Source organism: Lissotriton helveticus, chromosome 1_2 (genome assembly GCF_964261635.1).
Source record: "Lissotriton helveticus chromosome 1_2, aLisHel1.1, whole genome shotgun sequence".
Lineage (NCBI taxonomy): Eukaryota > Metazoa > Chordata > Amphibia > Caudata > Salamandridae > Lissotriton > Lissotriton helveticus.
Window position 1 is genome coordinate 452,821,561 of NC_136058.1, and position 27,625 is coordinate 452,849,185.

The 27,625-nt window shown below is 47.1% G+C and overlaps 1 protein-coding gene across 3 annotated transcripts in view; it reads left to right on the top strand.

Annotated features, from left to right (window-relative positions):
* Positions 1-6,223, top strand: part of LOC144807710 (uncharacterized) — an 83,315-nt gene extending 77,092 nt beyond the window's left edge. For all 3 annotated transcript variants that reach the window (XM_078673357.1, XM_078673358.1, XM_078673359.1), the window contains one exon: positions 2,812-6,223. In XM_078673357.1, the coding sequence (XP_078529483.1) occupies positions 3,711-4,820 (1,110 nt within the window). In that variant the 5' untranslated portion in view covers positions 2,812-3,710 and the 3' untranslated portion in view covers positions 4,821-6,223. The remainder of the gene's footprint in view (positions 1-2,811) is intronic.
* Positions 6,224-27,625: the final 21,402 nt, after the last annotated feature.

The window sequence follows — 27,625 nt, forward strand, 5'->3', positions numbered from 1 at the left end:
CTTAGACCATTCATAATGGCCTTATGACTGCGAGTCACAGCAGTGGTGAGATAATACTGTGCCGTTAATGCAATGGATGCTTTCCAGCACTGAAAAGACACTGGACACAATGTCCGCCAGGGGCCCGATTTATATTTAGGCGGATGGTTTATTCTGTCATAAATGTGGCAGATGTCCCGTCCACCCTATTAAAAGTACATTATATTCTGTGGCAATTGTAATAAAGCGGACGGGATCTGTCATGTTTGAAGCAATAACCTGTTAGATAAACTCTAAATCAGGCCCCATGTCTGCAGCAAGTATTGTAGAAGGAGCGAGAACCAGCATTATAGGAAGAGGGCCTAGGAGCAGATATAGTCCCAGAGGCACTGAAGCACCTACCAGTTCACTTCCTCTGTTTATACCTCATAAGCACCCACCTGTGCACCTGCTCTGTTTGTACCTCATAGGTACCTATATGTGCACCTCATCTGTTTATACCTCACAAGCACCCACCTGTGCACTATCTCTGTTTATACTTCACAAGCACCCACCTGTGCACTTCCTCTGTTTATACCTCATAAGCACCTACCTGTGCACCTGCTCTGTTTGTACCTCATAGGTACCTATATGTGCACCTCCTCCGTTTATACTTCACAAGCACCCACCTGTGCACTACCTCTGTTTATAGCTAATAGGCACCTTCCTGTGCGCCTCCTCAGTTAGTACCTCCCAGACGAGCTTCTGAAATGAAGCTTGTGAGCTCCGTACTGCCAACCACGGCCTCCTGACTATCAGGCCTTTATCTGCATCTGCTGTGTGCTTGCTTCAAGTGTGTGTCCTGCCTCACCCAACAATGAACCCTGTAGAGTGAGTACACAGACCGAGGGGAGTCAGGAGCTGAAGGACATGGAATGAGGTAAACCTGGATAAAAGAAATATGGGAATGGAGGAATGTGACTTCACCTGTGAACAATCGACATCCCCTTTCGCTCTACCAAAGCCCTGTTGAGTTTCAAAGTATCATCCTGGCCTTCAGACAGACAACAATAAGTCAAATATCTTGTAAATGTTGAAAAACAAAAACAATTATTTATATGCACACATCTGTTGGATGCTTGATATTACAGAAAACCCTGGAAGGAGCTGCTGATTGAAATACAACAGGATCTTAACTTTACCTACTTTAGGAAGAACTAAAGACTCACTTTTTAAGTTGTCTTTCAGGGCAGAATCCGTCAATAGTTCAAGGGAGATGGGTATATTTCACGCTGATAGAAAATCCACCTCAACTCAGGTTAATGCTCCAGTCTTTCAGGTTAGAAGGATCCAGAAATGCTTGAACCAGGAGGGCTGTAAAATGTGTTGAAGGTGACTTAGGACCTTACTACGAGTGTGGCGGTCTTCCAATGGGACTACCACAGCGGAGGTACCAGGCAAACTGCCAAGCCCATTTAGAGCCCGCCGCCGGATTATGACCTAAATACAGGGTGGTTGGGCGGTGCAGCTGCGGTCTCTCGGCGGCTGTATTAGGCTCATTAGAGAGCCTAAACAGCATACCACCACCTTAAGAGTGCCTGCAGCACGTTCCTGCACCATGTCATGCATGCCACACTGTGCAGGAACAAGGGTGCAATTCCATAGGGTGGCACAACATGTGCCCCCTGCATGCAACCCCAGGAGCAGAATCGGCCGGGGCCCTGTGAGGGCCTCCTTACCTGCATGTCCTTTATCCTTTTCATGGTGGGGTCCCCGCCAGGAAAAGGGCAGCGGATATGCAGACCGTAATATGCTCGGCGATGTCGGCATTGGCACTGCCAACATATTCAGGGTGTTTGCAGACTGCCTCCACAGCGGGATCCTTGATCCTGGCGGGAGGGGGCTGTCCCACCATCACAATTATAATACGCCAATCAGTCTGCCAGGATGGTGGCATTTGGACCGCAACCCTGAGTACGGCCATTATTAGGGCCGTCGCACTCATAGAAAGACTCTTAATGAGCTGCAAGGTAAAGACAGGAGTTGGCATTTGAGCTGATCCAGTGTGAACAGGAAAGAATTGTGGGAAAAGGTGTCTGGAGTTACCTCTGTCATATATACTTCCTGAAGAGCTACCTTTGTTATACACTTTCTGAAGAGCTACCTTTGTTATACACTTCCAAAAGAGTTACCTTGGTTAAATACTTCCTGAAGAGTTACCTTTGTTATACACTTTCTGAAGAGCTACCTTTGGTAGCTACTTCCTAAAGAGTTACCTTTGTCATGTATACTTCCTGAAGAGTTACCTTTGTTATAAACTTCCTGAAGAGTTACCTTTGTTATACACTTCCTGAAGAGTTACCTTTGTTATACACTTCCTGAAGAGTTACCTTTGTTATACACTTCCTAAAGAGTTACCTTTGTTATACACTTCCTGAAGAGTTACCTTTGTTATCCACCCCTAAAGAGCTACCTTTGGTAGATACTTCCTGAAACTGAATTAACGGCAGCGCTTCCTGATTCCTCTCTTTTTCCACAATCTGTTCAGGTTAATTGAAATCTTTTCCATATATATCTACCTAAAACTGTACCTGTAGCACATGAGTGCTCTGTAGCTGCCCTCGCCTTAGTAATTTACTCTGGAACATTGGTAAATCACTGCCTTTTCAGAAGTAAATAAGATGTGACATGTTCAACCACAGTTTTAATGAAATATCCATGTATGGTAAAATGTTCCTTACTAAATTTCAAATATGGTAGAGAAGAGTTGTCTTCTACAGCTGGTTAAATATTGTGTATTCACATTCTATTACATTTGCATTTAGTAATATTGCATTTCTTTACATCCAACAGAGAATAAGCCTTAAGTGCACGGATTGATTATGAATAATGAAGATAACACATCAAACCTGCAAAAAGTATCAAAAATAACGAGCTCCAAAAACATCAGTGCAATCAGAGGCAGAGGACAGATCCAGGAAGAAGCAGTCAAAGGCAATTCAGTGAGTGTCCGAGTCTGAGATCTGCACCTCGACACCCCAAGACGAAGAAATGACCTCAACAAAACCAAGACAACAACACTGACAAACCACCTGCTGCATAAACAAGCGTCCAACACCAGCTTTGATCATGAGGCCGGTATGAGAGTTGGAGGAAGGTCTCGTGTCTATTTGGGATCCATAGCTTGGAACAAACTCCCTCCTCAGCTTTGAGCTGTTAGCAACATGAAAATGTTTAAAAAAGGTTGAAAACCTTTTGTCCATGTTTGAAACAAACTGATTTACTTTCTTTTCTGACCTGTGCTTTGCCCCGGGACACTCTTTGGAGTAGCTGTACACATTACGAGTCGCTTCACCATCATGATATTGCTAGAGCAGTGCTTCGCTATCTAAACTGGCGTCAGACCAGCATTCAGTGCTCTAGGTGTATTGCAAACACTTTCTAGCCAAACCACAGGCACCAGGGAAAAGCACAATGAAGTGGAGCCAAACAACTGAAGGCTAAAGGAAAGCGGAGTTCTGCTCTCTGAAGTACAGCGTATTGTCCCAATTTGCACCTACCGGAAGGAATATTAAGCTTTACCCGCAAGCATGCAAAGCCCTTATCCAATCTAAAGATTCAATCACCCACAGGGAAGTCTTACTGATATTATGAATGTGGCAGGTATTTAGTGAGTCTTGTATTTTATTGTTAAATCGGAAATATCACACACATACAGGGAATGTGAAAATAACGCAAGTGGTTTATTAACTATGCTGACCCTTCAGGAAACACGGTCAGGAGAAAAATCGTGCAATTGCACTGAATATGTCAAGAACTTTAGCCAATTAGAAACCATAAAAGAGCATCAGCGAATACAAACATGGGAAAAACCATACCATTGCACTGAATGTGTGAAGAGCTTCAGTCAGTTAACAGACCTCCGAAGACATCTGCGAACACACACAGGGGAAAAACCATACCATTGCAATGAATGTGTAAAGAGCTTCAGTCAGTTATCACATCTCCAAAGACATCAGCGAATACACACAGGGGAAAAACCATACCATTGCAATGAATGTTTAAAGAGCTTTAGTCAGATATCAAACCTCCACACACATCAGAGAATCCACACAGGGGAAAAATCCTACCATTGCAAGGAATGTGTGCAGAGCTTCAGTCTGTTAGCACATCTCCAAACACATCAGCGAATACACACAGGGGAAAAACCATACCATTGCAGTGAATGTGTGAAGAGCTTCAATCAGATTTCACAGCTACACACACATCAGAGAATACACACAGGGGAAAAACCATACCAGTGCAGTGAATGTGTGAAGAGCTTCCGTCAGTTAGCAGACCTCCAAACACATCAGAGAACACACACAGGGGAAAAACCATACCAGTGTAGTGAATGTGTGAAGAGCTTCAGTCACATTACATATCTCCGCATACATCAGAGAATACACACAGGGGAAAAACCATACCAGTGCAGTGAATGTGTGAAGAGCTTCAGTCACATTACATATCTCCGCACACATCAGAGAATACACACAGGGGAAAAACCATACCAGTGCAGTGAATGTGTGAAGAGCTTCAGTCAAATGACACACCTCCACACACATCAGAGAATACACACAGGGGAAAAACAATACCAGTGCAGTGAATGTGTAAAGAGCTTCAGTCGGTTAACCAGCCTCCGGAGACATCAGCGAATACACACTAAGGAAAAACCTTACCATTGCAGTGAATGTGGAAGTAGTTTTACTTACTCTTCAACATTAAGAAATCATCAGCGAGCTCACAAAGGGGAAAAGAATCTTTTAAATCCTAAGCAAGCATCAGCGAACACACGCAGAAGAAAAGCCATTCAAGCGCAGTGAATGTGTGAAGAAATGTAGTCAATTATCAAGCCTATGTAGACATCAGCTTGCACACACTCTGTAAATACCGTACAACTGTAGTGAGTGTAGAAGTACCTTTAGTGCATCTTCTGCATTAAGGATTCATCAGTTAATGCACACAGAGAAAAATCCTTTCAGGTGCAGCGAATGTGTGAATATCTTCTGTTAGTTATTAAACCTACGGATACATCAACTAACACACACAGAGTAAAAAAGAGCATTGCAATAAATGTCAGAAGTGATTTTGTCAATTGCGAACACACCTGGGGTAAACCTTACAATTGCACTAAAAGTGTGACGAGCTTTTGTCAATTTCTGATCCTACATAGCCTCAGTGTACAAACACCTTCATTTAACTCACTTAGAAATAATCCTAGAGATGCAATGAATTCAGAAAGAAATTAAGAACATTAACAATAATATTGACTCATCTGAGGACATAGACAGGAGCAGAACAGTCCAGTTATTGTGAGATGAAGGAATTACAGGAACAAATATATAATTATGTGGTATATTCAGATACCAGATGAATGAAGACTCGACTAGAAGAAAAGAAGAAAACCAAAGATTTGTAGAATAATAAAAGTGTCTGTTCCCAGTGATTGTTCACTTCGGTACACATAGAAAAAAAAGTGATATAACAGGAAATCCACTGGGAGACTAGCACAATGTGGAATAAAAGAAAAGAAACACTGGTGGTTTTTATTTAGCGATGAAGAGTTACAAAGGAAAACATCCAAGTGTTCCTGTTCATGCTACCTGTAAAAGTGTAGGGATGAATACGTAGTATAAGTGAGTTAGTTGCTCAAGCGCCATTTTGCTGCTTTTGCACATGACACTACATGTCTCTGTTTTTATAAAGACAAACTGCTTGCTTTTCCTTCACATGAGAATGATCTGTTTTTCACATCTCTGGACTCACACTGCGACCTCAAGTCTGCACAAAGTGTTCAAGATTAAAATAACAATGTATGCTGTTGATGCAGGTTGATCGGCCCACGCTCTAGACACAACACAAACACAGCTGCTCATTTCTGAAACTCAGGTGCTTTTAATATTGCACTGCATGCATGAGACTAGCACTTGGGAAAAACCTTTCAATCGACAAAGAGCTGTGCTGATCTGGGATGTGATTCACTTCATCTGACTTTGGAGGTATGCGGTCCCCGTTTTAACCTTGAGATCCTCTATTATTATAATACCTAGCAAGGGGAGGGTGGTACACAAGGCGCTATAGACCTGGTTCCACTATCATTATAATATGATTTCTCCCTTTGTATTTTATGGAACTGTAACAATGCTGATTGTATTGATTTTTTGCATATTTTTACTTATGTTAGCAAATATACTGCATCTTAGAGCATGTAGTTTAAATAAACATTTTAAACTATACCTTGTCTCTGATTACTCACATTGCGGACATTTATGAGAATAAAAATGAAAGAGTGTTCTTGATTCCCACTATTCCTGAGAGGTCCCAAAGTCACTTGTTCTGGGTTGTCTAATCATTGGTAGCTTTGCTGTAGTACGGAGAACGAATGAGACACTGATGCTAGTTGGATAGGGGTTCTGGACACTGAGGTGGGTTTTTGGTACACCACAATACACTGAGGTCCTGGTTTCCTGTGCATGAGCAGAATCCCCGCATCATGGCGCCCAACGTCTTGATTAGTGCTTATATCTGTATCACAATACCCTCACCACTGTTTCCGGTTAACAGGCGTGACGGATTAACCTACCTATACAAATGTGTTATAGGTTAATTCAAGCTTGAGATTTATAAAAAGGTTCACGTTTTGAATAACTACCCTTTTTGTGCTGCAATTTATACAAATTGTTTTTCTTCTCCATATCCTTATGTGTGATATTGATATAGGCCAGCATAGTCGGGCAGCGCTCCGGCGTCATCTGACGGAGTTTGGGGTACCAGACGATGGTATGTCTGTTATCTTTGTGGTGAGTGCTGATTCAGCGTTCCCCTTTGAGCTTTTCTACTCTTGGGTTACGTTTCCTGCAATAAATGCGGATGAGGATATGTTCCAAACATACACTCACACAGCGATTCCTATGAACTATACTCCATATAGTACACAAGAGATTCCAATTTCGGCATGGCAGCATCGTGTTTGGTTTAATGGCACCCTCCCCCACACCGTAACTCCGTTTCGGTTAGGTCCCTTGTCAATTCCTGGGGCCACTTTGCCAGTCTTAGCCGGGTTCACACCATATCCACGTTATCTCAATGCCCCGATTGACGACTTGTGTCAACTTTTTTACCTCTTTTGTTGGGGTACATAGGGCTTTAGTTCATTATGTTTCTTGCAGCGCAACAAGTTGGACTGGCCGGGATGCCGATTAGTCCCGTCATGGTTAATTCGGTTAATTCGGTAATGGGAAAGCACCCCCAAACTAAGTACGAAATGCCTTATTGGCTTGCTTAGAAATTTGACCAACTGGAAGCAGTGTTTCCTAATACCACTCCTGTGGAAAAACATAGGATTCTCTCAATTAGTTTGCAGAAAGACTTATTGCCAGAGGTAACAGATTGTGAGAATTGGGGTAAAGTATTTGCAGCAGTATATGCGAAGTGTTTTGGCACGCCGTCTATGACTGCCTTGCCCTCTTTGATCAAGCGTGTTCAGGATGAGCACAGTCGGGAGGCGGCTGTCGAGTTGGGAATGAGGCTCTTTGGAGTTTTTGACGTAGTTGCTGATCTCATCTTTTTTAATGTAAAGGGAGATTCGGTTAACTTTCAGGTGTCGAATGCTTTGCGCCTTGTCCCAGACGTCGACAAACCCCGAGTGTTACCGAGAATTATTGCGGAGGCTTATAAGATCATTGGCCGCAATAGTTTGGGTGTTAAGCCTTTTGCTAAAACGGCAACTCAACCGCAGACTCAGATGGCAAAGTCTACTAAAGACGACCGTCCAAATTTTCCAAAACAGAATTTGAAGAATAAAAAACAGAGGAAGCAGCAATAGAAACAGGGACTCTCCAAACCCCCGCCACGGACCTCCTCTTAGTCCGGTGATCGCCTGTCACTGCTTTGCTCGACTTACTTGGCTTGCTCAGCTGTTTTGAATCGTTTGCCTCGGCTCCGGTCGGCTCTGTTCGTCCACACCCGGCTTAGGCCTCCTTGCCTTACGTTGCTGGGTCGGTAACTCGGTCTCGCTGGATGAAGCTGTACGATGTCAGGAGTCGGTGCCCTTTACTTGGCACCCCTCCCTCTGCGTGGCTCACCAATGTCACTAGAGTCCCTTTTGTCTTGGGGCTTTGAATTTGATCGACTCTCGGTACAATGCTGCACAATACTGTGCAATGCTGACTTCGCCGACTCCGCTGCTGCAGCTGACCCCGCTAGCACCGATGACTACTCCGACCCTCGATGACTCCAGTGACACCAGCGACTCCGGTGGGCAAACGCTAGTCACAGTGCTGCTTGGCAGGTTAACAGCTGCTCCGGCGAGTACATTCTGTTAGCTCTATATGCTCTGGTTACTGTGCTACTAGTGGATTGAGCCTTTCGTAATTCATAATGTTCCACAAACAGGGGCCAGGAGCTAGGTAGAGCACAGCCTACTCCTCACGGTCTCACGGACGCCATCTTGCCTCCGAGCAGGCGAGTAAGGGGGGCATAAAAACAACAACACAATAATACACAACAATACACCCTATATCAGCGAGAAACCAGCCATAATCTCAAAAACCTAAGCCAAGCCGAGCCATGCCATGTTGTGTATCGTGCCAAATTGATTAAATTTCCATCTGGGGGTCAGTTGTGTCAGAAGCAGCAGCTGCAGCTGTAGCGTCGGAAGTGGTAGTGGTATCTGAATAAATGTAAATGTAAATGTAAATGTAAATGTAGTATACTTGTAAAGCGCACAACTGCCCCAGCAACGGGGCGTCCCGGCGCTGTATAACTCTGGGGAACCCGTCCTGGCTTTCCCTGTGGGATGGTCCCTTGCTGGGAGTCCCCAAGGTGGAGCCAGGCATCCCCGGAATTGGTGGGGCCGTTGTGGAGATTAGGCAAGCTAATGCCCAGAGTTGCCGAGTGGAACCCCTGATTAGAGTAAGCAGCGAAGCGAGAATTATCGAGTCCGCTGACCAAGGTCCACGACCCTGCCGCGTCGGGAATTGAACCCTGGTCCCAGGCTGACTTCTGCTCTCAGGCCTGCCACCTCTAACCAGTGAGCCACACTACTCCACTGAATAAGACTGGAGCTGTTACTTGGAAAGTCTCCCTCGACGAACAAGATGCCGCGCTAAGTTTCTCTTGAAAGAATGCGATCTGAGCATTTTTCAGGGCTTTTTTATATGTAAGAATAGACAGTCTGTAGTCCTTCTTGCGGTTACGGTCGAAGTCTTTCCGCCACACTCTTTCGGCTTTCTTACAGAGTTTCTTTAGCTGGCGAGTCTCCTGGGTAAACCATGGGGCAGGGTTTTTTTTGCGAGAGCTAAAGTGCGATTATTTTGGAAGAATCCGTTAAGGGAGTTTTCAATCCAAAAGGAGAACTCCATATCTGCTGTGATAGGGTCTGTTTCATGGGTTGGTTTAAGGAGTTCCAAGGCCTGTTTCCATTTATCAGTATCTAGTTTGGCCCATGGACGCATAGGTTTGTCAGGGGGTTTGTTGGGAAGAGAGATGTTAGGTACTTCCCATCTAAAAGGGATAAGTAAGTGATCCGACCATGGCAGAGGAATCGGGGCATTAGTTTTAAGATCATCAAAGTTGCTTATGATGGGATCGAGTAAATGTCCGAGCATATGCGTGGGTTGATCGCTCTGGAGGTGGAGCTGAAGGGTCGCTAAATCCGCGAGTAGTTCTGATGCAGTATTGTCATTGCTGTTGTCAAAATGTATATTAAGGTCCCCTAGGATTATCATGTTAGACGAGGTGCTAGACAATGCGGTTGAGAATTCCATAAGGGAACTACAGAATTGGCCCAAAGGCCCTGGTGGGCGGTAAATAAGGACTCCCGAGAGGGAGTTACATGGAGATAATTGGATATTAAAATGTACATTTTTACAGTTCGATAGGGGACTGTCGTGAAATCGACATGTAAATTGGTCCTTATAAATAATCGCAATCCCTCCTCCCTTTCCCTTTGCTCGATCTAGATGTTGCAGGAGAAAGCCCTGAGGTAGCGCCTGAACAATGTCAGAGTCCGAGTCTGGGCTAAGCCACGTTTCTGTGAGACACAGGATTTCGAGTTTCTCGTCTTTTAGTAGCATATGTATTTCCTGGGCAAGTTTAGGTAGAGATCTACAGTTTAACAGGGCCATGTTAATGATTGTCAGGGGTGATTGGTTCTTCAAAGTTGGAGAAAGTTTGAATGGGCAATGTGAACAATGGGTACACTGGCTCTCGCCTTTAAGGGAATTGGTGCAGGAAGCCTGTAGGGGCTGATTCCATTGGAGCAGAAAGTCCCTGGAGTATAACAGCCTTGCTTGAGTGGGTAGGTCCAGAGTGCCTGGCCCTAGGCTCGTCCTGGCGCGGACGGGCGCAGACGGGCTTGCCTTCGGCACGCCTTCGGCGCGCAACCGGCGCTCCCGCTGCGCTTCCGCCAGTGGCACATTTTAAGTAGGAGGAGGAGGCGGGGGGCGTGGCCTTGGTGCACGCCGGCAATGGCGTCAGCCAGTGATCGTAGGTCAGCGTTTAGGAACTGCTACGCAGTTGATCAGGGTTATGTTCCTGTCCCAAGGGTTTTATTAAGGTAAGGAAGTTTAAAAACACAGTTTTCCCAAATAGTGACACTCAAATATAAAAACAAGGTACAGCTCCCGGCTTCCGCCTCAGGAGTATTGCTTCTGAAATCGTGCTCGTATTGAGCGCCTTTTCAAGCTGGGCGGGGGGGGGTGGCCTAAAAGGGGGCGTGGCCGTTGTGCACGCCGGCAATGGCGTCAGCCAGTGATCGTAGGTCAGCGTTTAGGAACCGCTGCGCAGTTGATCAGGGTTATGTTCCTGTCCCAAGGGTTTTATTAAGGTAAGGAAGTTTAAAAACACAGTTTTCCCAAATAGTGACACTCAAATATAAAAACAAGGTACAGCTCCCGGCTTCCGCCTCAGGAGTATTGCTTCTGAAATCGCGCTCGTATTCAGCGCCTTTTCAAGCTGTGCGGGGGGGGGGGGCGTGGCCTAAAAGGGGGTGTGGCCTTGGTGCACGCCGGCAATGGCGTCAGCCAGTGATCGTGCCAGTGATCGTAGGTCAGCGTTTAGGAACCGCTACGCAGTTGATCAGGGTTATGTTCCTGTCCCAAGGGTTTTATTAAGGTAAGGAAGTTTAAAAACACAGTTTTCCCAAATAGTGACACTCAAATATAAAAACAAGGTACAGCTCCCGGCTTCCGCCTCAGGAGTATTGCTTCTGAAATCGCACTCGTATTCAGCGCCTTTTCAAGCTGGGCGGGGGCGGGGCGTGGCCTAAAAGGGGTCGTGGCCTTGGTGCACGCCGGCAATGGCGTCAGCCAGTGATCGTAGGTCAGCGTTTAGGAACCGCTGCGCAGTTGATCAGGGTTATGTTCCTGTCCCAAGGGTTTTATTAAGGTAAGGAAGTTTAAAAACACAGTTTTCCCAAATAGTGACACTCAAATATAAAAACAAGGTACAGCTCCCGGCTTCCGCCTCAGGAGTATTGCTTCTGAAATTGCGCTCGTATTCAGCGCCTTTTCAAGCTGGGCGGGGGCCTAAAAGGGGGCGTGGCCTTGGTGCACGCCGGCAATGGCGTCAGCCAGTGATCGTAGGTCAGCGTTTAGGAACCGCTGCGCAGTTGATCAGGGTTATGTTCCTGTCCCAGGGGTTTTATTAAGGTAAGGAAGTTTAAAAACACAGTTTTCCCAAATAGTGACACTCAAATATAAAAACAAGGTACAGCTCCCGGCTTCCGCCTCAGGAGTATTGCTTCTGAAATCGCGCTCGTATTCAGCGCCTTTTCAAGCTGGGCGGGCGGGGCCTAAAAGGGGGCGTGGCCTTGGTGCACGCCGGCAATGGCGTCAGCCAGTGATCGTAGGTCAGCCTTTAGGAACCGCTGCGCAGTTGATCAGGGTTATGTTCCTGTCCCAAGGGTTTTATTAAGGTAAGGAAGTTTAAAAACACAGTTTTCCCAAATAGTGACACTCAAATATAAAAACAAGGTACAGCTCCCGGCTTCCACCTCAGGAGTATTGCTTCTGAAATCGTGCTCGTATTCAGCGCCTTTTCAAGCTGGTCGGGGGCCTAAAAGGGGGCTTGGCCTTGGTGCACGCCGGCAATGGCGTCAGCCAGTGATCGTAGGTCAGCGTTTAGGAACCGCTGCGCAGTTGATCAGGGTTATGTTCCTGTCCCAAGGGTTTTATTAAGGTAAGGAAGTTTAAAAACACAGTTTTCCCAAATAGTGACACTCAAATATAAAAACAAGGTACAGCTCCCGGCTTCCGCCTCAGGAGTATTGCTTCTGAAATCGCGCTCGTATTCAGCGCCTTTTCAAGCTGGGAGGGCGTGGCCTAAAAGGGGGCGTGGCCTTGGTGCACACCGGCAATGGCGTCAGCCAGTGATTGTAGGTCAGCGTTTAGGAACCGCTGCGCAGTTGATCAGGGTTATGTTCCTGTCCCAAGGGTTTTATTAAGGTAAGGAAGTTTAAAAACACAGTTTTCCCAAATAGTGACACTCAAATATAAAAACAAGGTACAGCTCCCGGCTTCCGCCTCAGGAGTATTGCTTCTGAAATCGCGCTCGTATTCAGCGCCTTTTCAAGCTGGGCGGGGGGGGGGCGTGGCCTAAAAGGGGGCGTGGCCTTGGTGCACGCCGGCAATGGCGTCAGCCAGTGATCGTAGGTCAGCGTTTAGGAACCGCTACGCACTTGATCAGGGTTATGTTCCTGTCCCAAGCGTTTTATTAAGGTAAGGAAGTTTAAAAACACATTTTTCCCAAATAGTGACACTCAAATATAAAAACAAGGTACAGCTCCCGGCTTCCGCCTCAGGAGTATTGCTTCTGAATTTGCGCTCGTATTCAGCGCCTTTTCAAGCTGGGCGGGGGGGAGGTGGCCTAAAAGGTGGCGTGGCCTTGGTGGACGCCGGCAATGGCGTCAGCCAGTGATCGTAGGTCAGCGTTTAGGAACCGCTACGCAGTTGATCAGGGTTATGTTCCTGTCCCAAGGGTTTTATTAAGGTAAGGAAGTTTAAAAACACAGTTTTCCCAAATAGTGACACTTAAATATAAAAACAAGGTACAGCTCCCGGCTTTCGCCTCAGGAGTATTGCTTCTGAAATCGCACTCGTATTCAGCGCCTTTTCAAGCTGGGCGGGGGCGGGGCGTGGCCTAAAAGGGGGCGTGGCCTTGATGCACGCCGGCAATGGCGTCAGCCAGTGATCTTAGGTCAGCGTTTAGGAACCGCTGCGCAGTTGATCAGGGTTATGTTCCTGTCCCAAGGGTTTTATTAAGGTAAGGAAGTTTAAAAACACAGTTTTCCCAAATAGTGACACTCAAATATAAAAACAAGGTACAGCTCCCGGCTTCCGCCTCAGGAGTATTGCTTCTGAAATCGCGCTCGTATTCAGCGCCTTTTCAAGCTGGGCGGGGGCCTAAAAGGGGGCATGGCCTTGGTGCACGCCGGCAATGGCGTCAGCCAGTGATCGTAGGTCAGCGTTTAGGAACCGCTGCGCAGTTGATCAGGGTTATGTTCCTGTCCCAAGGGTTTTATTAAGGTAAGGAAGTTTAAAAACACAGTTTTCCCAAATAGTGACACTCAAATATAAAAACAAGGTACAGCTCCCGGCTTCCGCCTCAGGAGTATTGCTTCTGAAATCGCGCTCGTATTCAGCGCCTTTTCAAGCTGGGCGGGCGGGGCCTAAAAGGGGGCATGGCCTTGGTGCACGCCGGCAATGGCGTCAGCCAGTGATCGTAGGTCAGCCTTTAGGAACCGCTGCGCAGTTGATCAGGGTTATGTTCCTGTCCCAAGGGTTTTATTAAGGTAAGGAAGTTTAAAAACACAGTTTTCCCAAATAGTGACACTCAAATATAAAAACAAGGTACAGCTCCCGGCTTCCACCTCAGGAGTATTGCTTCTGAAATCGCGCTCGTATTCAGCGCCTTTTCAAGCTGGTCGGGGGCCTAAAAGGGGGCGTGGCCTTGGTGCACGCCGGTAATGGCGTCAGCCAGTGATCGTAGGTCAGCGTTTAGGAACCGCTACGCAGTTGATCAGGGTTATGTTCCTGTCCTAAGGGTTTAATTAAGGTAAGGAAGTTTAAAAACACAGTTTTCCCAAATAGTGACACTCAAATATAAAAACAAGGTACAGCTCCCGGCTTCCGCCTCAGGAGTATTGCTTCTGAAATCGCGCTCGTATTCAGCGCCTTTTCAAGCTGGTCGGGGCCTAAAAGGGGGCGTGGCCTTGGTGCACGCCGGCAATGGCGTCAGCCAGTGATCGTAGGTCAGCGTTTAGGAACCGCTAAGCAGTTGATCAGGGTTATGTTCCTGTCCTAAGGGTTTTATTAAGGTAAGGAAGTTTAAAAACACACTTTTCCCAAATAGTGACACTCAAATATAAAAACAAGATACAGCTCCCGGCTTCCGCCTCAGGAGTATTGCTTCTGAAATCGCGCTCGTATTCAGTGCCTTTTCAAGCTGGGCGGGGCCTAAAAGGGGGCGTGGCCTTGGTGCACGCCGGCAATGGCGTCAGCCAGTGATCGTAGGTCAGCGTTTAGGAACCGCTGCGCAGTTGATCAGGGTTATGTTCCTGTCCCAAGGGTTTTATTAAGGTAAGGAAGTTTAAAAACACAGTTTTCCCAAATAGTGACACTCAAATATAAAAACAAGGTACAGCTCCCGGCTTCCGCCTCAGGAGTATTGCTTCTGAAATCGTGCTCGTATTGAGCGCCTTTTCAAGCTGGGCGGGGGGGGGTGGCCTAAAAGGGGGCGTGGCCGTTGTGCACGCCGGCAATGGCGTCAGCCAGTGATCGTAGGTCAGCGTTTAGGAACCGCTGCGCAGTTGATCAGGGTTATGTTCCTGTCCCAAGGGTTTTATTAAGGTAAGGAAGTTTAAAAACACAGTTTTCCCAAATAGTGACACTCAAATATAAAAACAAGGTACAGCTCCCGGCTTCCGCCTCAGGAGTATTGCTTCTGAAATCGCGCTCGTATTCAGCGCCTTTTCAAGCTGTGCGGGGGGGGGGGCGTGGCCTAAAAGGGGGTGTGGCCTTGGTGCACGCCGGCAATGGTGTCAGCCAGTGATCGTGCCAGTGATCGTAGGTCAGCGTTTAGGAACCGCTACGCAGTTGATCAGGGTTATGTTCCTGTCCCAAGGGTTTTATTAAGGTAAGGAAGTTTAAAAACACAGTTTTCCCAAATAGTGACACTCAAATATAAAAACAAGGTACAGCTCCCGGCTTCCGCCTCAGGAGTATTGCTTCTGAAATCGCACTCGTATTCAGCGCCTTTTCAGGCTGGGCGGGGGCGGGGTGTGGCCTAAAAGAGGTCGTGGCCTTGGTGCACGCCGGCAATGGCGTCAGCCAGTGATCGTAGGTCAGCGTTTAGGAACCGCTGCGCAGTTGATCAGGGTTATGTTCCTGTCCCAAGGGTTTTATTAAGGTAAGGAAGTTTAAAAACACAGTTTTCCCAAATAGTGACACTCAAATATAAAAACAAGGTACAGCTCCCGGCTTCCGCCTCAGGAGTATTGCTTCTGAAATCGCGCTCGTATTCAGCGCCTTTTCAAGCTGGGCGGGGGCCTAAAAGGGGGCGTGGCCTTGGTGCACGCCGGCAATGGCGTCAGCCAGTGATCGTAGGTCAGCGTTTAGGAACCGCTGCACAGTTGATCAGGGTTATGTTCCTGTCCCAGGGGTTTTATTAAGGTAAGGAAGTTTAAAAACACAGTTTTCCCAAATAGTGACACTCAAATATAAAAACAAGGTACAGCTCCCGGCTTCCGCCTCAGGAGTATTGCTTCTGAAATCGCGCTCGTATTCAGCGCCTTTTCAAGCTGGGCGGGCGGGGCCTAAAAGGGGGCGTGGCCTTGGTGCACGCCGGCAATGGCGTCAGCCAGTGATCGTAGGTCAGCCTTTAGGAACCGCTGCGCAGTTGATCAGGGTTATGTTCCTGTCCCAAGGGTTTTATTAAGGTAAGGAAGTTTAAAAACACAGTTTTCCCAAATAGTGACACTCAAATATAAAAACAAGGTACAGCTCCCGGCTTCCACCTCAGGAGTATTGCTTCTGAAATCGCGCTCGTATTCAGCGCCTTTTCAAGCTGGTCGGGGGCCTAAAAGGGGGCGTGGCCTTGGTGCACGCCGGCAATGGCGTCAGCCAGTGATCGTAGGTCAGCGTTTAGGAACCGCTGCGCAGTTGATCAGGGTTATGTTCCTGTCCCAAGGGTTTTATTAAGGTAAGGAAGTTTAAAAACACAGTTTTCCCAAATAGTGACACTCAAATATAAAAACAAGGTACAGCTCCCGGCTTCCGCCTCAGGAGTATTGCTTCTGAAATCGCGCTCGTATTCAGCGCCTTTTCAAGCTGGGAGGGCGTGGCCTAAAAGGGGGCGTGGCCTTGGTGCACACCGGCAATGGCGTCAGCCAGTGATTGTAGGTCAGCGTTTAGGAACCGCTGCGCAGTTGATCAGGGTTATGTTCCTGTCCCAAGGGTTTTATTAAGGTAAGGAAGTTTAAAAACACAGTTTTCCCAAATAGTGACACTCAAATATAAAAACAAGGTACAGCTCCCGGCTTCCGCCTCAGGAGTATTGCTTCTGAAATCGCGCTCGTATTCAGCGCCTTTTCAAGCTGGGCGGGGGGGGGCGTGGCCTAAAAGGGGGCGTGGCCTTGGTGCACGCCGGCAATGGCGTCAGCCAGTGATCGTAGGTCAGCGTTTAGGAACCGCTACGCACTTGATCAGGGTTATGTTCCTGTCCCAAGCGTTTTATTAAGGTAAGGAAGTTTAAAAACACATTTTTCCCAAATAGTGACACTCAAATATAAAAACAAGGTACAGCTCCCGGCTTCCGCCTCAGGAGTATGGCTTCTGAATTTGCGCTCGTATTCAGCGCCTTTTCAAGCTGGGCGGGGGGGGAGGTGGCCTAAAAGGTGGCGTGGCCTTGGTGGACGCCGGCAATGGCGTCAGCCAGTGATCGTAGGTCAGCGTTTAGGAACCGCTACGCAGTTGATCAGGGTTATGTTCCTGTCCCAAGGGTTTTATTAAGGTAAGGAAGTTTAAAAACACAGTTTTCCCAAATAGTGACACTTAAATATAAAAACAAGGTACAGCTCCCGGCTTTCGCCTCAGGAGTATTGCTTCTGAAATCGCACTCGTATTCAGCGCCTTTTCAAGCTGGGCGGGGGCGGGGCGTGGCCTAAAAGGGGGCGTGGCCTTGATGCACGCCGGCAATGGCGTCAGCCAGTGATCGTAGGTCAGCGTTTAGGAACCGCTACGCAGTTGATCAGGGTTATGTTCCTGTCCCAAGGGTTTTATTAAGGTAAGGAAGTTTAAAAACACAGTTTTCCCAAATAGTGACACTCAAATATAAAAACAAGGTACAGCTCCCGGCTTCCGCCTCAGGAGTATTGCTTCTGAAATCGCGCTCGTATTCAGCGCCTTTTCAAGCTGGGCGGGGGCCTAAAAGGGGGCATGGCCTTGGTGCACGCCGGCAATGGCGTCAGCCAGTGATCGTAGGTCAGCGTTTAGGAACCGCTGCGCAGTTGATCAGGGTTATGTTCCTGTCCCAAGGGTTTTATTAAGGTAAGGAAGTTTAAAAACACAGTTTTCCCAAATAGTGACACTCAAATATAAAAACAAGGTACAGCTCCCGGCTTCCGCCTCAGGAGTATTGCTTCTGAAATCGCGCTCGTATTCAGCGCTTTTTCAAGCTGGGCGGGCGGGGCCTAAAAGGGGGCGTGGCCTTGGTGCACGCCGGCAATGGCGTCAGCCAGTGATCGTAGGTCAGCCTTTAGGAACCGCTGCGCAGTTGATCAGGGTTATGTTCCTGTCCCAAGGGTTTTATTAAGGTAAGGAAGTTTAAAAACACAGTTTTCCCAAATAGTGACACTCAAATATAAAAACAAGGTACAGCTCCCGGCTTCCGCCTCAGGAGTATTGCTTCTGAAATCGCGCTCGTATTCAGCGCCTTTTCAAGCTGGGCGGGGGGGGGGGCGTGGCCTAAAAGGGGGCGTGGCCTTGGTGCACGCCGGCAATGGCGTCAGCCAGTGATCGTAGGTCAGCGTTTAGGAACCGCTACGCACTTGATCAGGGTTATGTTCCTGTCCCAAGCGTTTTATTAAGGTAAGGAAGTTTAAAAACACATTTTTCCCAAATAGTGACACTCAAATATAAAAACAAGGTACAGCTCCCGGCTTCCGCCTCAGGAGTATTGCTTCTGAATTTGCGCTCGTATTCAGCGCCTTTTCAAGCTGGGCGGGGGGGGAGGTGGCCTAAAAGGTGGCGTGGCCTTGGTGGACGCCGGCAATGGCGTCAGCCAGTGATCGTAGGTCAGCGTTTAGGAACCGCTACGCAGTTGATCAGGGTTATGTTCCTGTCCCAAGGGTTTTATTAAGGTAAGGAAGTTTAAAAACACAGTTTTCCCAAATAGTGACACTTAAATATAAAAACAAGGTACAGCTCCCGGCTTTCGCCTCAGGAGTATTGCTTCTGAAATCGCACTCGTATTCAGCGCCTTTTCAAGCTGGGCGGGGGCGGGGCGTGGCCTAAAAGGGGGCGTGGCCTTGATGCACGCCGGCAATGGCGTCAGCCAGTGATCTTAGGTCAGCGTTTAGGAACCGCTGCGCAGTTGATCAGGGTTATGTTCCTGTCCCAAGGGTTTTATTAAGGTAAGGAAGTTTAAAAACACAGTTTTCCCAAATAGTGACACTCAAATATAAAAACAAGGTACAGCTCCCGGCTTCCGCCTCAGGAGTATTGCTTCTGAAATCGCGCTCGTATTCAGCGCCTTTTCAAGCTGGGCGGGGGCCTAAAAGGGGGCATGGCCTTGGTGCACGCCGGCAATGGCGTCAGCCAGTGATCGTAGGTCAGCGTTTAGGAACCGCTGCGCAGTTGATCAGGGTTATGTTCCTGTCCCAAGGGTTTTATTAAGGTAAGGAAGTTTAAAAACACAGTTTTCCCAAATAGTGACACTCAAATATAAAAACAAGGTACAGCTCCCGGCTTCCGCCTCAGGAGTATTGCTTCTGAAATCGCGCTCGTATTCAGCGCCTTTTCAAGCTGGGCGGGCGGGGCCTAAAAGGGGGCATGGCCTTGGTGCACGCCGGCAATGGCGTCAGCCAGTGATCGTAGGTCAGCCTTTAGGAACCGCTGCGCAGTTGATCAGGGTTATGTTCCTGTCCCAAGGGTTTTATTAAGGTAAGGAAGTTTAAAAACACAGTTTTCCCAAATAGTGACACTCAAATATAAAAACAAGGTACAGCTCCCGGCTTCCACCTCAGGAGTATTGCTTCTGAAATCGCGCTCGTATTCAGCGCCTTTTCAAGCTGGTCGGGGGCCTAAAAGGGGGCGTGGCCTTGGTGCACGCCGGTAATGGCGTCAGCCAGTGATCGTAGGTCAGCGTTTAGGAACCGCTACGCAGTTGATCAGGGTTATGTTCCTGTCCTAAGGGTTTAATTAAGGTAAGGAAGTTTAAAAACACAGTTTTCCCAAATAGTGACACTCAAATATAAAAACAAGGTACAGCTCCCGGCTTCCGCCTCAGGAGTATTGCTTCTGAAATCGCGCTCGTATTCAGCGCCTTTTCAAGCTGGTCGGGGCCTAAAAGGGGGCGTGGCCTTGGTGCACGCCGGCAATGGCGTCAGCCAGTGATCGTAGGTCAGCGTTTAGGAACCGCTAAGCAGTTGATCAGGGTTATGTTCCTGTCCTAAGGGTTTTATTAAGGTAAGGAAGTTTAAAAACACACTTTTCCCAAATAGTGACACTCAAATATAAAAACAAGATACAGCTCCCGGCTTCCGCCTCAGGAGTATTGCTTCTGAAATCGCGCTCGTATTCAGTGCCTTTTCAAGCTGGGCGGGGCCTAAAAGGGGGCGTGGCCTTGGTGCACGCCGGCAATGGCGTCAGCCAGTGATCGTAGGTCAGCGTTTAGGAACCGCTGCGCAGTTGATCAGGGTTATGTTCCTGTCCCAAGGGTTTTATTAAGGTAAGGAAGTTTAAAAACACAGTTTTCCCAAATAGTGACACTCAAATATAAAAACAAGGTACAGCTCCCGGCTTCCGCCTCAGGAGTATTGCTTCTGAAATCGTGCTCGTATTGAGCGCCTTTTCAAGCTGGGCGGGGGGGGGGTGGCCTAAAAGGGGGCGTGGCCGTTGTGCACGCCGGCAATGGCGTCAGCCAGTGATCGTAGGTCAGCGTTTAGGAACCGCTGCGCAGTTGATCAGGGTTATGTTCCTGTCCCAAGGGTTTTATTAAGGTAAGGAAGTTTAAAAACACAGTTTTCCCAAATAGTGACACTCAAATATAAAAACAAGGTACAGCTCCCGGCTTCCGCCTCAGGAGTATTGCTTCTGAAATCGCGCTCGTATTCAGCGCCTTTTCAAGCTGTGCGGGGGGGGGGGCGTGGCCTAAAAGGGGGTGTGGCCTTGGTGCACGCCGGCAATGGTGTCAGCCAGTGATCGTGCCAGTGATCGTAGGTCAGCGTTTAGGAACCGCTACGCAGTTGATCAGGGTTATGTTCCTGTCCCAAGGGTTTTATTAAGGTAAGGAAGTTTAAAAACACAGTTTTCCCAAATAGTGACACTCAAATATAAAAACAAGGTACAGCTCCCGGCTTCCGCCTCAGGAGTATTGCTTCTGAAATCGCACTCGTATTCAGCGCCTTTTCAAGCTGGGCGGGGGCGGGGTGTGGCCTAAAAGAGGTCGTGGCCTTGGTGCACGCCGGCAATGGCGTCAGCCAGTGATCGTAGGTCAGCGTTTAGGAACCGCTGCGCAGTTGATCAGGGTTATGTTCCTGTCCCAAGGGTTTTATTAAGGTAAGGAAGTTTAAAAACACAGTTTTCCCAAATAGTGACACTCAAATATAAAAACAAGGTACAGCTCCCGGCTTCCGCCTCAGGAGTATTGCTTCTGAAATCGCGCTCGTATTCAGCGCCTTTTCAAGCTGGGCGGGGGCCTAAAAGGGGGCGTGGCCTTGGTGCACGCCGGCAATGGCGTCAGCCAGTGATCGTAGGTCAGCGTTTAGGAACCGCTGCGCAGTTGATCAGGGTTATGTTCCTGTCCCAGGGGTTTTATTAAGGTAAGGAAGTTTAAAAACACAGTTTTCCCAAATAGTGACACTCAAATATAAAAACAAGGTACAGCTCCCGGCTTCCGCCTCAGGAGTATTGCTTCTGAAATCGCGCTCGTATTCAGCGCCTTTTCAAGCTGGGCGGGCGGGGCCTAAAAGGGGGCGTGGCCTTGGTGCACGCCGGCAATGGCGTCAGCCAGTGATCGTAGTTCAGCCTTTAGGAACCGCTGCGCAGTTGATCAGGGTTATGTTCCTGTCCCAAGGGTTTTATTAAGGTAAGGAAGTTTAAAAACACAGTTTTCCCAAATAGTGACACTCAAATATAAAAACAAGGTACAGCTCCCGGCTTCCACCTCAGGAGTATTGCTTCTGAAATCGCGCTCGTATTCAGCGCCTTTTCAAGCTGGTCGGGGGCCTAAAAGGGGGCGTGGCCTTGGTGCACGCCGGCAATGGCGTCAGCCAGTGATCGTAGGTCAGCGTTTAGGAACCGCTGCGCAGTTGATCAGGGTTATGTTCCTGTCCCAAGGGTTTTATTAAGGTAAGGAAGTTTAAAAACACAGTTTTCCCAAATAGTGACACTCAAATATAAAAACAAGGTACAGCTCCCGGCTTCCGCCTCAGGAGTATTGCTTCTGAAATCGCGCTCGTATTCAGCGCCTTTTCAAGCTGGGAGGGCGTGGCCTAAAAGGGGGCGTGGCCTTGGTGCACACCGGCAATGGCGTCAGCCAGTGATTGTAGGTCAGCGTTTAGGAACCGCTGCGCAGTTGATCAGGGTTATGTTCCTGTCCCAAGGGTTTTATTAAGGTAAGGAAGTTTAAAAACACAGTTTTCCCAAATAGTGACACTCAAATATAAAAACAAGGTACAGCTCCCGGCTTCCGCCTCAGGAGTATTGCTTCTGAAATCGCGCTCGTATTCAGCGCCTTTTCAAGCTGGGCGGGGGGGGGCGTGGCCTAAAAGGGGGCGTGGCCTTGGTGCACGCCGGCAATGGCGTCAGCCAGTGATCGTAGGTCAGCGTTTAGGAACCGCTACGCACTTGATCAGGGTTATGTTCCTGTCCCAAGCGTTTTATTAAGGTAAGGAAGTTTAAAAACACATTTTTCCCAAATAGTGACACTCAAATATAAAAACAAGGTACAGCTCCCGGCTTCCGCCTCAGGAGTATGGCTTCTGAATTTGCGCTCGTATTCAGCGCCTTTTCAAGCTGGGCGGGGGGGGAGGTGGCCTAAAAGGTGGCGTGGCCTTGGTGGACGCCGGCAATGGCGTCAGCCAGTGATCGTAGGTCAGCGTTTAGGAACCGCTACGCAGTTGATCAGGGTTATGTTCCTGTCCCAAGGGTTTTATTAAGGTAAGGAAGTTTAAAAACACAGTTTTCCCAAATAGTGACACTTAAATATAAAAACAAGGTACAGCTCCCGGCTTTCGCCTCAGGAGTATTGCTTCTGAAATCGCACTCGTATTCAGCGCCTTTTCAAGCTGGGCGGGGGCGGGGCGTGGCCTAAAAGGGGGCGTGGCCTTGATGCACGCCGGCAATGGCGTCAGCCAGTGATCGTAGGTCAGCGTTTAGGAACCGCTACGCAGTTGATCAGGGTTATGTTCCTGTCCCAAGGGTTTTATTAAGGTAAGGAAGTTTAAAAACACAGTTTTCCCAAATAGTGACACTCAAATATAAAAACAAGGTACAGCTCCCGGCTTCCGCCTCAGGAGTATTGCTTCTGAAATCGCGCTCGTATTCAGCGCCTTTTCAAGCTGGGCGGGGGCCTAAAAGGGGGCATGGCCTTGGTGCACGCCGGCAATGGCGTCAGCCAGTGATCGTAGGTCAGCGTTTAGGAACCGCTGCGCAGTTGATCAGGGTTATGTTCCTGTCCCAAGGGTTTTATTAAGGTAAGGAAGTTTAAAAACACAGTTTTCCCAAATAGTGACACTCAAATATAAAAACAAGGTACAGCTCCCGGCTTCCGCCTCAGGAGTATTGCTTCTGAAATCGCGCTCGTATTCAGCGCCTTTTCAAGCTGGGCGGGCGGGGCCTAAAAGGGGGCGTGGCCTTGGTGCACGCCGGCAATGGCGTCAGCCAGTGATCGTAGGTCAGCCTTTAGGAACCGCTGCGCAGTTGATCAGGGTTATGTTCCTGTCCCAAGGGTTTTATTAAGGTAAGGAAGTTTAAAAACACAGTTTTCCCAAATAGTGACACTCAAATATAAAAACAAGGTACAGCTCCCGGCTTCCACCTCAGGAGTATTGCTTCTGAAATCGCGCTCGTATTCAGCGCCTTTTCAAGCTGGTCGGGGGCCTAAAAGGGGGCGTGGCCTTGGTGCACGCCGGTAATGGCGTCAGCCAGTGATCGTAGGTCAGCGTTTAGGAACCGCTACGCAGTTGATCAGGGTTATGTTCCTGTCCTAAGGGTTTAATTAAGGTAAGGAAGTTTAAAAACACAGTTTTCCCAAATAGTGACACTCAAATATAAAAACAAGGTACAGCTCCCGGCTTCCGCCTCAGGAGTATTGCTTCTGAAATCGCGCTCGTATTCAGCGCCTTTTCAAGCTGGTCGGGGCCTAAAAGGGGGCGTGGCCTTGGTGCACGCCGGCAATGGCGTCAGCCAGTGATCGTAGGTCAGCGTTTAGGAACCGCTAAGCAGTTGATCAGGGTTATGTTCCTGTCCTAAGGGTTTTATTAAGGTAAGGAAGTTTAAAAACACACTTTTCCCAAATAGTGACACTCAAATATAAAAACAAGATACAGCTCCCGGCTTCCGCCTCAGGAGTATTGCTTCTGAAATCGCGCTCGTATTCAGTGCCTTTTCAAGCTGGGCGGGGCCTAAAAGGGGGCGTGGCCTTGGTGCACGCCGGCAATGGCGTCAGCCAGTGATCGTAGGTCAGCGTTTAGGAACCGCTGCGCAGTTGATCAGGGTTATGTTCCTGTCCCAAGGGTTTTATTATGGTAAGGAAGTTTAAAAACACAGTTTTCCCAAATAGTGACACTCAAATATAAAAACAAGGTACAGATCCCGGCTTCCGCCTCAGGAGTATTGCTTCTGAAATCGCGCTCGTATTCAGCGCCTTTTCAAGCTCGGTGGGGGGTGGCCTAAAAGGGGGCGTGGCCTTGGTGTACGCCGGCAATGGCGTCAGCCAGTGATCGTAGGTCAGCGTTTAGGAACCGCTGCGCAGTTGATCAGGGTTATGTAATCCCGCTGAAGCTGCCCTTGCGCATCGACCGCTCCGCTTCTTGGTCTAGAGCGTTTAGCGTCAGAGGCTGGGTCCCGCCCCACCTTCACAGCTGACTTTTCCACAGCTGACGAGACCGCTCCGCTCATTGATTGTGAGCACCAAGCGTCAAAAGGCTGGTTCCCGCCCTCAGCTGACTAACGAGACCACTCCGCTCATTGATTGTGAGCGCAGAGCGTCAAGAGTCTGATTCCCGCCCTCAGCTGACTCTTGTAACTGTCACAGCAATAATTTGATCCTTTTCCTACAACAAGGAGTGTGCCATTTTCATCAGCTTGCCAGCGCTTTCTCCATCATTGACAGGCACAGTTTAATTATTCAAATTTTTGCGTGTTCACCTCAATGAAACACACGATTTTCAACACAGCCTGACAGAAGTTATTTTGTTGATATCACATCATCTTATTGCTGACAGGCACAGCTTTGAAACAGTTTTATTGTTTTGCTCATTCACTCATTTATTCTAATTTTACAAATAACCCTCATTAATCTAATTTAGGAACATTTTCACAACCTGCTTCTGGTTAAATGGCTGACAAGCACAGCTTCGAACTTTCATTTTAGTCTTATTGTTATTTGGTTCACTTTACAATTCTTATGAAACACATAATATCTGTCAGTACTATGTATTAGGGGGACGGTTTTCATTCTCCATGTGTATTGAAATGTGTATAATGCCATATGTTACTTAATTTTCTACAAGATACAGCACTACTTTACATTTATTACAAATTACATAATTTATATTGATATCGTTAGCACTATTTTTGCAGTGTTTCTCCATACTTCTCCGTTCCTACATTTTCACTTACCACTATTTCTAGTTCACTCTTTCTGTCTGTCTTTTTCCTCTTTCTTTTCTTTTACTTTTCCCCATCTCTACCCACGCTCTATTTTGGCTGCTTTTGCAATGTCTCAACCCCCTCTACCCCATTTCTTAATGAAGCAGGAAAACCGCTAATACCATGGAAGAAATGGGTTAACCAATTTGAATCATATTTGATTGCTATAGGAGTTTACAGCTTTTTCTGCAGTATGCAGGCAACATATACTCTTGCACAATTTAGGAAAACATGGCAGGGAAATATTTGATGATCTTCATGATTCTATAAGTGAAAATGTAAATCCTAACGAGGAAGGTGAAGGGGATGCACAGCATGATGTTTATCAAATCAGCCTTAAGAAACTAGAAGCGCAATTTGGAGAAAAAATCAACATTGTCTTAGAACATCACAAATTCTGTTCTAGGACAAAAGGCAAAAATGAGAGGGTGAATAATTACATTGCCGTCCTGAGGGGATTAGCCTCCACTTGTGATTTCGGCGTATTATCAGAATCTCTTATTAGGGATCTACTAGTTAGATGTACATCAGACAAAACGATTCAGGAAAGAATTTTAGCAGAAGCACTGAATTTAAAACATGCCTTTGATATAGCAAAGAGCATAGAACATACTGCCTTCTGCATGAATGAGATGAAAAATGCAATTGAGATCAAAGAAGTTGTGGACAATGAAATAAATAAAATCTCCACAAGGACTCTAAGACCTCCTCTACAAAAGACTCTAAACTCAAATCTTCATCTACGGAGTCAGAGAATCAACATTCCAATGAAAACAAAGTTAGGTGTTATAGATGTGGGAATCCTAATCACTTGGCAAACAATGTGAATTATCCAGCCAGAAGTATTACGTGCAGTAAATGCAATAAAAGAGGGGATTTCTCAAAAGTTTGCAAAGCATTTAAGAAAAAAGTTACTCATATGATGACAAGTGATCCAATTCACAATAAAGACATTGTTTTCCAAGTATCCAAACAAGCTGGGTGTACTTATAATGTTCCGTAATTGGTATTCCCCGATTCTTGTTCTCCATATACCCTCATCAATGAAGCCACGTTTAATTTCAATTCAAGAAGCAAGGAATACACTTTACTGTCTCCTAATATCATTCCAGGCGGATACAATTAGGACCCCATTCCGCTAGTTGGCATGCTGCTTATGCACATTGACTTCAAGGACACACCCACGTTAGGAAAAGTTTACATCACTAAAAATGTTTCAAATCTACAGGGATGGAAACACCATTAGGACTTAGGGATCAAGCTGGATCCTAATGCAGCTGAACCAGTTTACCTAGTAGAAATATCAAACACTGGCAAATACATTGGTGAGAGGTTTCCTGAAGTGTTCACAGATAAATTAGGACTGTTACAAGGTTTTCTACATAAAATGAAACTCAAATTCAAATACAAACCAGTAGTCCATAAAGCCAGATCTCTTCCCTTACTCATAAGAGACCCACTAAAAAAGGAACTTGATAGATTGGAAAACAACAAAGTAATAGAGCCCATTGAAAGCGCCGAATGGTTGGCCCCCATAGTAGTAGCATCGAAGGAAGGGGGGAAGAGAATCTGCTTATGTGTGGACCTCAGAGACTTGAACTCCAACATATGGGTCGACATGCACCCACTCCCAAACATCAACGAAATGCTCACAGTCATGCAAGGTGCAAAATTCTTTAGTGTACTCGACCTCTCATCAGCCTACCATCAGGTTGCCCTACACCCTGACTCCAAAGCCCTCACTTGTTTCATAACTCCTTTTGGAGCTTACCAATTCTCAAGGATGCCGTTTGGTCTAGCATCCGCTGCGGCAGTATTTCAGCGAATAATGCACCATATATTACAAGCAATCAACAAAGTAATGTGTTTCCAGGACGACATCCTGATTTACGGAGAATCTGAAGTAGAACACAATAAAGTCCTAGAAGAAGTCTTAACAAGACTTAGCAAAGCAGGATTTACTACTCAAAAAGAAAAATGCAGAATAGGTGTTGAATCAGTAACCTACCTCAGCCACACCATATCGAGTGAAGGAATTAAACCTAAGGCAAGCCTAATAGACTCAGTTAAACTGGCTCCCGCTCCTACAAATAAAGATTAACTTAAATCCTTCCTTGGGCTTGTTGAATACATGTCCAAATTTGTCAAGAACTTTGCTGAACAAATTTGTTCACTAAGAGAACTTTTCAAGACAGGATTACGGTTCAAATGGAACCATCAATGCCATACTGAGTTCACTCAAACCAAACAGGCTATAATAGAAGCACCTGTTATAAACACATTCGAACCCAATGCCAACACTACACTAACTACTGATGCCAGTATGAATGGATTAAGAGCATCTCTCACACAGCATGTGAATGGACAAGAAAAAAGAATAGATTTTGCATCCTGAACTTTGCAGGAAGCAGAACGGAACTACTCCACTATTGAAAAGGAAGCCCATGCCTGCTATTGGGCTATAAACCACTTCAAATTCTTCTTCTGGGGAATCCCATTTATCTTGAAAACAGACCGCAAACCCTTACTTCCCT